Source organism: Zosterops lateralis, assembly GCF_965231275.1.
Source record: "Zosterops lateralis genome assembly, chromosome: 6".
NCBI classification, from domain to species: Eukaryota; Metazoa; Chordata; class Aves; order Passeriformes; family Zosteropidae; genus Zosterops; species Zosterops lateralis.
In genome coordinates, this window is record NC_139761.1 from 9563738 (window position 1) to 9578736 (window position 14999).

General features: G+C 40.3%; 1 protein-coding gene across 2 annotated transcripts in view; it reads right to left on the bottom strand.

The window, feature by feature from the left end:
- Positions 1–4134: 4134 nt before the first annotated feature.
- The window catches only part of ASPG (asparaginase), a 46865-nt gene continuing 36000 nt past the window's right edge, over positions 4135–14999 (bottom strand). Inside the window, exons 13-17 of one of the 2 annotated variants that reach the window (XM_083864069.1) lie at positions 14220–14306; positions 8205–8304; positions 7841–7899; positions 6866–6916; positions 4135–6251 (exon numbers count right to left, since the gene is read on the bottom strand). In XM_083864069.1, coding sequence (XP_083720195.1) covers positions 7846–7899; positions 8205–8304; positions 14220–14306 — 241 coding nt within the window. In that variant the 3' untranslated portion in view covers positions 4135–6251; positions 6866–6916; positions 7841–7845. Of the gene's footprint in view, positions 6252–6865; positions 6917–7840; positions 7900–8204; positions 8305–14219; positions 14307–14999 lie in introns of those variants that run through there. The other variant, XM_083864070.1, reaches the window with a different exon arrangement.

Here is a 14999-nt window from a genome sequence, read left to right on the forward strand (position 1 = left end):
CAGGCCAATTGTGTTTGCCCTGAAGCCCTGGAGCTCTACAGGATTCAACAAAGATCTTTGCTGGATGCCTCAAGGGTGCTGGAATCGTGTCATCCCAGTCTGACCCTTCAGTGGAAATAAGAAATTCAGATGTGCCACAGAAAGAATCTGATGCATTGAAATCCCAACTTTACTGGCCCTAGTCACAAAGATCCACACCAAAACATACGCAGGATGGAAGCCACACCCTGGAAGATGCAAGTGTAATTATTCATGCACAGACAATCAGCATCAAAGAACCTCCCCAGCACAGCAGCTTCTTGCATGTGACAGGATTAATCGACAACTGTCCTAATTGTGATAACTTCATATCTCTCAGCAAATGATTGCCATTAAGATTCCTTTTTTCTCACCCTGAAATCCTTTTCTTTCTACTGAATTGGCAGGATTGTCGTTTGCCTTCTATGCTAATAATTAATCATTTCATGTATAAATAATCAGCTGGTGTAAACAAATATAATTGTCATTCTATTGCCCCTTTCTTAACACCTTTTACTGTGTGGAGCCTCATCTAATTTCACTTTTAAGCTCTTAAAACCAGGATTTAGGACTGTCGAACACCAAGCACAAGAGCCTAATGGGATCTACAACAGTGGCACTAGAGGACAAACACATTAATTATGCACATAAACATGTAATAATGAGGCTTATCTGTACTCAAAATTGCTGCAGAGGATACTTAGCAGGCAGCTTTGGCCAGGCACTATCTCCCCTGGCCACCATTCTGATCCCATGTGGAAGCTGAGGAGATGTGAAGGAATACTGTGGCTTGAGAGAGTGGTTATTTATTGCTGTGGTATTTACTGCTGCTGCAAGACAGGGAATGATATCTCAGCCTTTTCCTGCCTCGTTGTGCAACGTGCCACGCATCAGGTCGCGCAATGCCGAGGCCTGGCAGGGCCTGTGTACGGAGGAGGCTGCGGAGCAAAGCTGCAGGATGTTGTTGGTTGGCACCTTCCCATGGATTCCCTGTGATGTGCAGCATCCTGGAGTGGGAGGGAGGTGCTGGTGTGAAGCTCAGAACGCCAGTGGGAGTGCGCAAGATATGCAGCGGCTGAGCGTGTTCCAACAGGAGAGCCCTGGCAGGGCAGGCTGAGGGGGAGAGGGGCACAGCCTGTGCCCTGCCAGCCTGTGAGGAGCGTGGGCCCCACTTGTTATAACCTCCTGCTACGTCAGTGGCAGGTTTGGACATCAAGGACCAAATCTTTTGACCCTGAGATTTGGATCAGCTCTTCCCAAATGGAGCCACGTTAAGTCGTGCTGTTTAGTGTGGTTCACACCAGACATTTTGCTGCCATGATTCAGGATTCTTGTCTCAGCTACACTTTTGAGACACAGGCTTCTGCCTCTTCCCATTCAACTGATCACAGGTAAACAAATGTACGTATAATGAAGTCTCTAAAGTAATTTTCAGATAGACACTTTGCAAAATAATAAATCTGGTAGTACGAGATTTTATTCTGACTCATGGCCTATCTAAGATGGTAACATTTGAGTCCCACAGATTCATTTGTATGGTTCAGTAGATTACTTTACATATCTTACAAGCTTTCTGTATTAGTAGCTTTTCTAAAAGAGTCACTAAAATTAAAGTGCTGTTAGAAACATGCAATCAAACACCACATAAAACATAGTTAACGAATCATGGGAAGACTAGTCTTACTAGTCTAGAAGATGATTATAATTCTGGTAGAGTCCACTTGAAGAGACACAAACATATCAGCTTCTGCTAACATATGCTGTGCACATTTGATCAGTTCTTTATAAATTTCTTGGTTTCACCCACCATGCAATTACTTCAGGTTTGTCTCAGTGATCTAACAAATTGTGTTGCTGGGAACTAAAAGGATTTTGTTTCTTAACTGCTGAGCATAGGTACCTGGAGAAGGGGATTATCCCTATGACTGCATTTGATAACTCTTTGGGTTCCTTAGTGCTTTGTGTAAGTGGAACTGGGCTCACTTTGTCTTCTATGCACCAGGGACAAATTTCCCTCCCTACTCATCTCACTACTTGAACAAGCCTTAAAACTGGAGGTATCTTCCAGCTAGATCACAATCCTTTTGGAAGAATTCCAGTAGATCACACTATTCAGAAGACTGCAAATAAAGAAACTGATTCAAGAAGGGGTTTAGTTCCAGATGAAAGATTTCCTTATCACTCACTGCTGAACAGCAAAATCCCTGTGAGACAACTGAGACATGCTACAGTATAGTAATTCTCAGTTAAGACATGCAAAACTGGAGATATTTAAGTAGAAGGAGCAGATACTGAAGCCTTGCTGAACATGATTTAATTCAGCAAGTACTGATCAGACACAGTTAGTCTGTCCAGGGGTCAGCCAACCGTAGATGTCAACAGTTTACTATGTCAACATTCAATAGGAGAGCAAGCACGAGCTGATTCTTCAAGTAATTAAGACTGCCCTTCCAAGACAAAAGCTTTATAAGAGAAATCTCCAAACAGAAACTTAATATTTCAGCCATCAGTAGAAAAGAAAGTGGTTGCATTCAGGAAAGAAAAGCTGTAGCTCAAATCAGACAGGAACTTGGACATGTTAGTTGTGCAAATCTCTGCTTTCTGCAGTGTTAAGAGAAGTGCTGACATAGGCCAAGTAGTCCCTATCCCTTGGCAGTATTAGCTGGATCATTAGGAAAAAGAAACAAAGTGGAAGCTGGGTGTTGTCTTTCAAGTGAAGAAAGCTGTAGAATTGATGTAATGTTTGACTTTTAGAAGAGGCATTCATAGCGTCTCCTCCGTGGAGAGGCAGCAGAGGTTCCAGCACCAGCATTCATTCCCAGAACTGCAACTCACTGCAACTCAAAACATTCAGCACTGGAAATAAGTCCAACATTTGTGCAGCAGTTACAAGTGTCACATTATTGATTATGCCTTTATGCTGTTCTATAGTCACTGCTGGAACTTTGTACAACAGGATGGTCCAGACCCTCAGGAGCCTCTCTGACACTCACACAGGTGCAGGTGGGGAGCTTGAGCACTTTCCTGCTGTGGCATTTGACCCAGTGGTGACTCTGCAGGGCAAGGAAAACTACAGCCTGACCACTTGCATTATTACACTGAGGCTAGAAAAGAATGGGAGCCACTGCCATTTCCTGGCAGAAACTAAAATGCCACTTTCTATTCCAATTAAAAACTGATAATAAATAATATCACAAGCTTTTGTGCACAAAACAAAACAAAGCCCTACCCAAAACCCAAAAGTAACTTTATCCAGCTTCCACCATGCCATTTCAATGTGTCTGTGTATAAAATACCAAGCACAGATCTGCAGATGATCCTCACTGTGCTAGATCTCCCAAACTGCAGCAGGATATAGCTGTGGAAGGGTGGGTGCACATCATGGGTGTCTGGAGCTAAAGCTGTTGGACGAGTTATGAAATGGACCCACAGTTCATCCTGGCAATGGAATGAGTGTGTTTGCAATACCCATAGCTCTGTATGGCTGCTTAATCTGCAACCCTTTACTGAGCAGAAGATTGCTGGATAAAAAGAAGAGTGTATTAGATCTTTTCAGGAATGAGCTGAAGGAGAAAAATTAGGATGTTTAAAAAAACCAAGCTACCTCTGGGATGGTATGTAAAGCATACTTTAACTAATGAAAGACACTCTGCTGCTTACAGTAACTGAAACAAGTAGTTAGAAACAAATAGGAGCAATTTTATTCCTCACTAATATTCAGATTTTACTTTTGAGCAATAACTATGCAAAACTTAAGGGTTACACACAAATAGATTCATCATAAGACTGGGAGTTATCACAGAGAGTATAATTATGATTATTAAATCAACAGCATGAAGCAAAGGGTGTAGTAGACGAACAAGACAACACAGGATCTCCAAAGTGTTACTGAAGTTCATCTCCAACATTGAGTCAAGAGCTGAAATTTCTGGCCTTGGTTGGGTGATTCTTACCACAGCATCTTATACATTTAAGTTAAGTTTCTCTTAACACTTGTAGACTGTCAACAGTTCCCAAATGAAATTCTGACATACATAAAAGAGATCCAGTTCTTTCTCAGAAAAACATTAAATTTGCATTCATATGTCTGCCATTAAAACACACTGGTTTATTTAGAAGACAGATCACAATTTCTAGAAAGTTGCAGGAACACTCTTAGGCAAGATGACATATTAATAAGATATATATTTCTGTAAAGATTTGTCAGAAAGTAGCTAATACTGCTTAATTCTCACTCTAAACATGGCCCAAACCATTTCATTTTAGTTTTATGAGCTTCTAACTAAAAGTCTTACTGGATCACATCTCAAAATGTTGTACTTAGTGTCTTTTCCTGGTTTATATGCAGGACCAAAAATGGTTGGCTGTTTTCTTCCCTCTCCTTCAGTTTTACTGTTGAGACCTATTATTTCGGTAGTTCACACCAGAATATAATTTTTTTTGTTCAAAAGAAAAAGTATTTTTTGTACTATAGATGGATATTTTAGAAATATAACATGTTATTGTTTAGGAAGTTTTCTGATCAGCCTTTATTGAAAAGTATGAAGAAAATATTGACACTTCTGTCTATGCTGCAGTCAGTAATTTTGGTACAGAAATAAAGAATGGATGCTGTTGTGAACAAATGATGGCATCTGAGAATAAGTAAAAACCAGAAAATATTCTAATGCCAAGAAAATCACTTGTGGAGAAGTTTTATCAAGGGATTACCTGGTTCAGTGCATCAACACTTAGACTATTGATAAGGCAAGATCATAGTTCTGAACACCACAGGGAAAAAAAGTCTGTGCATGATTTTACTCCTGATTGTTAAAATTTTCACAACCATTACTTTGCTACATACATCATCAACTTTATGTATTTACATATAAGACAACAAAAAATATGATAAATTTGATGCCTGATTTTTGATTTTAGATCTTATTTCTGTATTCATTTTACTCAATCTAAAGCACATTCGTTGCTATGTAATACCAATTATTTAATAACGAGACAGCTTAGTTGTGATTTTTGTGACCATAGTGAAGATGAGCATGACTTTTCACAATAATCAAGTATTTTTAAGGTTTATTTTTTAACTGGAGTGTATACAGCATTTTTTCTGACTGCATGCACAGTTCCCTTGTTTTGGTGTGACCTGACATGCAGTATACCTTGGGAAATCTTTTAATACTAGCAGGCTCAGCAAGTAGTCCTTGCAGCATTTCTCCATGATAAGAACAGCTGTGGGAAGGTTGAGTAGTATAAAGAGGAAAAAGAAAAAACTATCTGCACTTCAAAGATTCCCTTCAGATGCAGCAGATAGAAAATCCACACAGATTACTGCAGAAGCTGTAGGTAAAATTAAAAGCTGCCATCTCCAATATATGCATTTGCCTGAAGTATTCCCTACCTTTACATATTCTAGGGCAGACACAGCTGTAAACATACATATCACCTTCTTTACTTAGTCTGAAAGTGTTGGGACTTTAAACTTGGGGTCTGTTAATACTGAGATCCCATTTACAGTCCAAAGAATTATGTGTCCAGCATGTAGCAATCTTGATTATATTCCGGTCAGGATGTGGGAAAGATGCTATTAGAAACAAAACAATCAATTCACTCAGGCAGTCCCACAAACATGCTTTATGGCATCTGCCTCCTACTCATTTCAAGTGAGGGTTTATAGTGACACATTGGTGAAGATTAGTACACAACTGCAGGCAGATGCCCATGACTGATTCAATTGTTTGCACTGACACTCACAATTGCTGTAATTGAAGCTGGAGTGATAAAAGTCATTGCAAAAAAACAGACATAGTGAAATCAACATTGTTCCTCAGAGATTTTATTAGTTGAAACCCAGAAATGCACAATCCACTGTTTTTCCTTGGTATGAATTCACCACAGATTTCCATTTGCCATGCCTGCAATACTGTCCTCAACGGTTTAATGTAGGAACATTCAAAAGGCCTCTAAAATCAGAACTTGTAACAGGAACAGCCACGCATTCCAGCCTTACTTGCTTAAAAGGATTTCTTTCCAGAAAAGTGATTAAAAAATAAAGGCAGCAAATGATTTTTAGACAATCAGCGAAATCCTGAATAAAGAATCTTTCTAAGCTGTAGCTTTCCTGCATGCCCCAGGCAGTGCTAGCATTGTTCCTTTCCTCTTTTCCTCCCATAATGGCTGAACAGTGTCATCAATGCTTCACACTGGTATTCCTGATGAGGAGTGACCATCTTCTACAGCCCCTGGAGAAAGAGAGAAGAGATGTTTAGAACTAGGCAGTATCCAAAGCCTTCCTGAGAACAGATTACCCTGCCAAGCCAGTTCTCACACAGTGCTGAAGACTTCCTTCAGACCGCCTACACTGCTGGTGGCTCAGTCCAAAGGAATCATGAGGTGATCCATGGAGAAGCTGAGGATTTAACACATTCACTCCTCACTTACAAAAGGAAAGTGATTTTTGCAGACCTATTTCAATGCAAATGGAAATCCCTTTGCAGCATAACTCATATTCTAAAGGTATTTTAGCATTGCCATCCTGACTGCTGGCTGACTTCCATTTAAATGCTCAAGATTGTGATTTTATCTAATCCTTTTATATCCTTTGGTAAAACCAAAGAAAACCCCAAAACTTTAAAGGAAAGCAAAGAAATCTGCCTGATTGTGTCCTTCATTAATTTAAGCCAGTACAGAGAAAATCCAAAATTCCAGCTGCAGTCCCCACTACCATCTCTCAAATGGGATGCACAAGTGGCCAGATAACCATTGATGCAGCAAAATCTTTAACCACATTTTGTGCTAATTTTAGCAAATGAAGGAGATCATCTCTTCCCAAAACTTAAATTGGGATTAGACTTACCAATGTATTGGAGAAATCTAAATCAACCATGTATTGCATCAGAAAGGAGCCCTGAGAAATGAAAAGCCAGTGTTTTAAATACTTTCAGCCACAGCACAGCACTGGAGAAGGTCAAATGCCCCAACAAGTTCCCTGTAGAGAGACCTGTCAGATCTGATACTCTGAACACAAGGCTGGCACACACAGGGCCAGGGAAACACACCTTGGATGATGGCAGATGATGGCAGAAGGGATTCATGTCAGGCACAGCTGGGCAGCTGCCTCTGCAGCCTGAGGAAGAGGGAGGCCATGGCAGTGCCCTGTCCTGTGCCCAGCAGCCCCTGGCACAGCTCTGTGTGACAGAGCTTTCTGCAATCCACGTGCGGAGTACAACTAACTCCATCTGTGACAAATCTGGCGTTTCCCATGTGGTTGATGGTGTTACACCAGGAGACTGTCTGGTTTAGGGTGCTCCACTGAAAGCCAGAAGGAGAGGGCAAGTGGAGATGCTGCAGGTGGCACAGTGGCCCCTCCTGAATGGCTGTGGTGGCCATGCAGCTGTCCTGGGGAAGGGAATGCTCCTGTGCTGGGGCACAGCACTCTGAGAGCTGGGCCTGGCCAACGTGCCTGATAAAAGGCATTTCCTCTCCAATGCAGGCAACACAGAGGAGCCTTTTATTGCAACAGGCTGGTGGAACGTCACATTGTAGCCCTCAGTGCTTTTATTTTACATTTACTTTTACATTACCAACCAAATTCACAACTACACTGTGGAATACACAAAGAAACATTTCCAGGTTCAGGCAGAAAGAATAATAAACATTAGCCCCACAATACAAAGAAGGATTTAAGTGCTCAGAGTCAAATCAGAAACCAAGACAGGGACAGATGAACCCAGATGTCCCAGGGTGTACGAGGGCTTAAATACAAGATCCCTCTTCATACTTATGGTGATGATACATTTCACAACTCCAGCACTTGAGAACAAAATCTTACCTTTCTTATTGCTTTTGTCTAAGGAAGTCGAGAACCTCCTCCTGTCCTGTAGCCTCTGCCTGTAAGTAGAAACATGAATAAATCCTGTCATGCACCAGGACATGCAAATACTCACTTGTGGGAATTAAGACTATGCTACCACAAAATAATTAAAATCCAATTTAAATTTTAATTCCTCTGACATAGATGAGAAAATTCTCACTCCGACTATTTATTACTTCACATCAGCACCAGATTTGAGTTTGTAACAAATTCTAATCCAGTTTATAGTCCAACATACATTTTTCCCAAATTAATATTATCCAAGAGCACGTGTTATTACCCAACTAGCACAGGAAGGAAGCATGGCTGTATGGACACTTACTACTTGTAGGGGACTCCTGCCATCATAACCAGTTTGCTCCAGGTCTGCACCAGCCAGGTACCAGGCATACAGCCCTTCCACATCACCTTTAGCTGCAAGGCTGGAAAAACAATAATTAATATTAGGTCTAAATCTGTCAGTTAATTTCAGTGAGCTCCTGGGTCCTGTCAATGAGCTTAGCAGGTGAAGGCTGAACCAGGCTCAACATGGCTGCCAGGGTAGAGAGGTAAGGAACACTATTACAACAGCTTTGAATAGCTGAGCAAGCAACACAGCTTGATGAATCAGTTCCTTAAATTATTAGGGCTGTGCTATAAGTACTTACAACAGGCTAGTTTCACATAGTGGGTGTGACTATGACCAAAGGGGAAAAAAAAGTCAGGCAGTTTCATATTTCACAACACAATATTTATCTCATGAAATGAGTTGAGGGGAGGGCAATGGCTAAATCAAGATGCAGCTGAGTGACAGCACAAGCGGATGTGCCAGCAATCCACAGGACTTATTTAAAACCCCTAAGAAAACCCCTTCACAAGTTTGCATAACTGTGTTTGCTATCAGTAGCTATGACATTCAGTACATTTATGTGATATTATTCGGACAGTAACACAGCTATATTTGAGTTTCACAAAACAATTTTTAGGATTTAAATGGGCAGCAAACAAAAAAAGCTGCTGAAAAAAGCTTTTCAAAGATGACCTCTGCCTGCCACATATAACGACTAATAGAAAGGATCAGAATGAATCCTATACAAATAAGTTAGTTAAAGTTTTCAGAGGAATGCACACCAGATTATTTCTTTGCACATCTGCTGGTATCCCATCCACAATACTTCAAGCTTATTTTTAACTCTCATTTTGGTAAAAGGGCTAAGAGCCTGTACATACACAAAATCATGCCAGTCTGTACCAAGCCTGAAGACAGGCTGAACTGATGGGAAGGTTGGGAGGATGGCCTTCAGTCTTTTTAGGATACCAGCATCTGTGAGGCTTCAGACCTGAGCTTGCCATGAGTCTGCAGATTGTTTCAGCAGAACCCTGCTGATAATCATCAAGTGAGGTTGAATCTCATTAAGAGAGGGGAAACCTCCCCAACATTAAGTTCAGAGTTTGTTGCCTTAATCAGAGCTTGCTGTGGGTGACAAGCACTGAGCTGGCAGCAGGCATGGAGATGGTGATGAGCTCCTGGGGTGATGACCAAGCCAGGAAGACCTGGTGAAGAGTAGAGAAGGCTCAAGATGCAAGGGGCAGTCATGGAAGAAACCAAGAAAGCAGGGCTGCAACATTCACTTCTCTGCTAGGTTGAAATCACTTCTGTTGTTGATTAAATCACTTAAGTACCTGAAAATATGTTTTCAGGGGAGTGGTCACCTCTAACTGCAGCAGTCCCGTGGCTGGGCACAAGAAGGAAAAGCAAATGGTCCCTGTGTTCCTCCATGCAATCCCCAGGTGACCTACAGCTGAGGCCTTTGGGGGACAGGGAAGTGGTAGTGGGGCATGAAGAGGTTTAACAGTGCTTCAGTCTGGCATCATGAAGAAAAGAATCAATAAATCATTAATTAAAACTACCATCACAAAAGAAAAGGCCCCACAGAAGCAATAAGGACACAGAGGAAAGCAAAGGAGGTCCAACAGGAAGCTCAGTGGGAGGTTGGTAAGGAAACTGCAGAAAAGAGCATTAGTAAAGAAAAAGTATAAGCATTAGTAAAGCAAAGACACTGCTAAGCAGCCACTTCTGGAACACACGAATTATCTTTATGTACAAAGACTAGTCTCTTGTTATTAACACTGTAAAGTCACAGGCTAAGGAATAAACAAAGAGCCTACCTAGAGAGTTATGAGCATCACCAACACTGGACAGGAAAGCACAGTGTATTTACCAAACAGAATTGCATAGTTCAGCCATGTGCAAAGCAGAAACCACTTTGGTCAAAGACTTTCAGAAACATTACCAACCTACATACCCAGGGCACCTCAGGTGCATCTCTGTAAGCAACAAACAAGGACAGCTGCACTTACTTGAAAATTCACTGCCTATTAACAGCACCTATTCAGAAAGAGCAATTTAACCCCCACTGCAGAGGTCAAAACTGTGATCTCCTTCTGTGACATTAGAGCAATGCAAATACACAGAAGTATTTTCAATTTTGCAGCAGCCATTTACTGATCATATGAGAACTTTATTCTATGGGGACTGTGACCAGAGAACAAAAGGTGATGTAGCTTGTGAGAAAATTTAGATACCAGACTAAACAGAAGATATCTACTATTTACTAGATTGATTATCATCAGGAGCACCACAAAACATTTTCTCCAAATCGAGATTTCCATAGTCAAGCCATACACATCTGGATTTTCTTTATACACAGTAAGTGTACTTCATATACTAAAATATATACAGAGGACTTCTCCATTTCCATTAGAGGAACCCTGGCTCTGTATTTGTCTCAAAGATATTTATGCCAGCAATTCTAACTACAAGTGCAACCTCTAAGCAGCAAATCCATCATTGTTATATAACGAAATGGAATAAAGGTATCTTCAATATACACTTACCTGAATGTTTAAAATGTGATTTGTTGATAAAGAACTATCTACCACAGTTTACTAAACTCTGACTGATACCTTTGATGGGTGATAACCCCAGGCATCCTGCCTATCAGTACTCTTGCATTCAGAAAAATTATTATGTATCCAGTTCACAGTTTCAGCAGGGCTAATGTAGCCATGATGATGACAGAGCTAAGATGCCAAGAATAGTGACAGTGCTCACTGTGCCTCCAATCACACCAATATCAAGCTGCAATTTAAGGCGTGTTCTGTTACTGCCAGGGGACCAGGAGCAAAGCTTGTGGGGTCTCAGAAGGTTTATAAGGACAAGGGCCAATGCAGTTGTAGATTTGGGAAGTAAAAAGTACAGTGAAATGACACCTTGGGGTTCCCTCCTGCCTCTTCATGTACTAGGATTTCATCCATCCCTGGGACACAAAGCTGTGCTTTATCAGCAATTCTCCTTTTTCTGTGTCTATATAAAGTAATCAGGATAGACTTTCTTTTTTTCAGGTGTGTGATCATCCTGACAGAAATTTTTTTTTCTTTATTTTTTTTTTTAAGATGAAGATCTGAAGAAAAAAAAAAAAGTCCATCATAAGGCATGGATTGCTCTGTCCTGAACACATTTGGGAGTGCTGTTCTTGTGTCTCCACATCTCCCTCAGCTCTGACAGACTTCTTGAAAGACAGCAAGCAGTAGAAGCTTGGTCCTTATTCCTGCAGAGACTATTTACCCTTCCTTCCCCAGTCTTACCCCCTCTTTATGTGAAATTGAAGAGGCATTTTATTCTGAAAGGTGGTGATTTTGAAAGGCTGCATCTTTGTATATATCATACCATATCATATAATTTTATAAAATCTAACAATATGAGAAAGCTGGTTTGGCTTTATGCCCCTGTTTAATTTTGTGAAGTACAGACTTGAAGTACCTCAATTCTCTACAAGCTTTTTTTCCCTTTAAAAAACAAACACAAATCAACTGTTTACCAACTCTAGAAGTCCAGAAGCTTTCAGATTAAGTCTGAGTGTCCCAATTTATCTCATCATGGTTTGGTTTTTCAGACAGATGACAATACTACTGCAATATGAGAAAATATTCTGACATTTTTAACAGATTACTAACACTGAGGTCTCATTTCAAAACAAAACCATGAACCAGATACCAAACATCAACAGTGATTCTAAAACCAGACTAACACCTCTCACTTTAAAAGACACCAGCAAGTGAAACCATGAAAGATTTAATAACTATGTGCATCTCCACTTCCTACACAAGAGTTCCCACTGATACTGTCCAACCTTCAGTTCTGGCTGGTACTACTTTCCCTCTCAAACATCACCAATGCCAAAGGAACGTATTTATTTTTATTTTATCTCCATAATCTTCCAAGTGAACTATTCTATTCTAAATCATGAGTCTAAACAGAAGGAGGCTGAGGAGACTATTAGAACACAAAAATCACTATTCATGGTCTTTCATAACAGTCTGAGGATTGGTAGGTAGCAAAGAGGAAAAACATGCTTATAGTTTAATTCAGAGAGAACTGCATGGGGGAAAAAGTTAAACTAGCTAAGCAAAGAAACACAAAGCTTATCAGAAAGCAAGCAGCTTTATCCTTCTAAACTCCAAGAACTTGACATATTGCCTTGGTTACAAATTTGGACTGGTAGAAATTGCAGCTTAAGGCACATTACAAGATAGAAGAAATGCAGGAAAATAGTTGAAATTAGACAGAGGGGAGATGTTATAAACAGCTGGTTCTATAAGCAGCTTGACCATGTGGCCATGTTGACTGCCATGAAGGTGCCAATGCCTGCAAAGAGGGGGCTTAAAATAAGAGAGAGGACAGAGAAATGAGCCAGAGCATGCTGGAAAAATGAGTGTATCAGTAAGGTCATCTGAGGACACTGTAGAAGTATCAGAGACATTTTGGCAAGAAGACAAACACCAGCGCCTCAGATTTAATACCTTACAGGTAGCTGAGTAACGTGCTGTGGAAAACGTCCACTTTGTTAGAAATGAGTATGCCAAGCCCTCTAAAAGAGCAGAGCAAACTCAGATCTTCAGCTCTGCAGGAGCAGGGTAGGAGCAGCCACTTCAGCTCTTGTCTTGAAGCCTGATCACTGCCTGGCTCTGTTCCTGGTACAGGCCATACAGATCCAGGTGCACAGTGATCCCTAAAAAGCTGTAACAAACTGCATGAGAACCCCATTTTGTTATTTTGTGTGAAGAACCCTCTTCCTCTTCTTGTTGTTTTGGTTTGGGGTTTTTTGTTGGGTTTTTTGTTTGTTTTGGACATATTACTGCCAGGTCAGCTAGCCAAACTGGTTCTGCACATGCCACCAGGACTAAGCACAGGGCCAGTTTATTTGCAGAGGAATGTCATACCCTAAACCTTTTGGCAGAGGCAAACAGCACAAACCTAGGGTTTAGTTCTGTCCTATCACTTGCAGTGCCCTGGGAAGGGCGTATTTTTTCTCCATGGTAAAAGCCTTGTTACCCAGTCTCCTCTGAGCATGTTATGACAATGGAAACACTCTGGACAGTGTTTCTTAATTCCAGAATTACTCAAAGGACAGAGTCCAGTCTCCACACAGAACTCACATTAGCTTTACCTTGACCTTGTTTTGTAGACATTATACAGCACTGGCTGGTCCCTGCAAGTCTCATGATTTCCTGCCAAGTCCTGATATAAAGGCCAGTGCTCAGGGTTTTTTTGTTTGTTTTTCAAAAGAAGAGAGAAGAGGAAATTAAGTAAAAAAATTATTACGTAATTTTTTGGAAATACGTGGAACTTTCTCACAATTTTCAGAGTAATTTGTAATTCAGGACCAGTACTGGAAAAAATGAAATCTAACATCTATTCCTTTTTATAACACATATCCACATTGTCATATATTGAAAGTAACTGTATGGAAAGCCAGCTCTAAGAGAATTCTATCCTCTTAAAATGAAACATAGTGATAGCAAGAGTTCACAAGTTCTAGGGTTAAACCTATTTGTCTATTTGATTTAGTTATTTTTAAGAATAATACTACATACTAGTTAGAATAGAAGCTGTTCCAATATAAATGAAAAGTGGACTTTAAGACAGTAAAAATTATATATTTTGTGCAGCTTTATTTTTAAAGAGAGATATTACAAAATCACACCTTGAACAGCTGCCTTTCACCATTCCTCAGTAAGAGACTTTGCGGGGAAATGGGATATTTATTTGCTTCCAGCTCACTTATCTCCACAATCCTCTTTCCTTTAGAACTCTCCTGCATTATTGGTGCTTTGAAACAGAGTTGGTTCTTAATTTCATCACTTCACTTGTTGCCTTATTATTCATCCATCACAGAAAGAGCCCCTCATGTGCCAGGGACCCAACTCTTTATTGAAGGTGCTCATTATCGAGTCTTCTCTGAAAAACCATCCCACTCCACACCCATTTTAGGGCCACCTCATAAATCACATTTACCTGCAGAGTATTGTTCCAACGTCCTCCAAGTCATGGCTTGAAAGGTGTGCTCCTGTTTCTCGTAACAGGTTAATCACTGGTATGTGCCTTAATGAGAGAAATAGAAAAAAATGAGAAAGTGACTTGACCTGGAGGGGCTTTTTTCCCCCTTAATCCAACATTGTCATATCCACAAATATCCACATATCCATCCAGTGAAAGTTCTCACATTCTCTTTTCCACAATCACAGAATCAATTAATCTTTTCCAAGGTGACAGATGCAGAAACAGAGCTTCCCTCCTTCCCTCTCAAAAATTCATTCACACACTAAGCTCAAGGAAGTGTTAAGTTCAGCTCTAGAAAGGAAAGGGATGCATATCCTTTCTCTTCCAGGAATTCTTAGTATCTTAACCTTAGTGCTAATTTAACAGTAGAAATATTAGTAAATACATGCAAACAGGGAGAATAGTTATTACATAGCATCATTCCTGTATTTTAAAGAATACAATGCCCATATCTACATCAGTCTTAAATAAAACATTGTGTCTTGCAGATAAGCAATGAATCTTTATGTTAATGGAGAAACTAATTGGATTTTTAGGGGTTCAAAATTACGTTAAGTATTCTCATGAAACTCTGTCAAAAGCCTATCTTTTCCTAACTTCCTCCTCCCAATACCTTTATTATTGATTTCTGCTGGAGACTTTAGGAGGTCTTCCTTGTCCTTTCCTTTGAGATAAAGGGACAAATGGCACTACCAGCCAAGACACTTATACCTTAGTCAGCTGCTTAAGAAACTC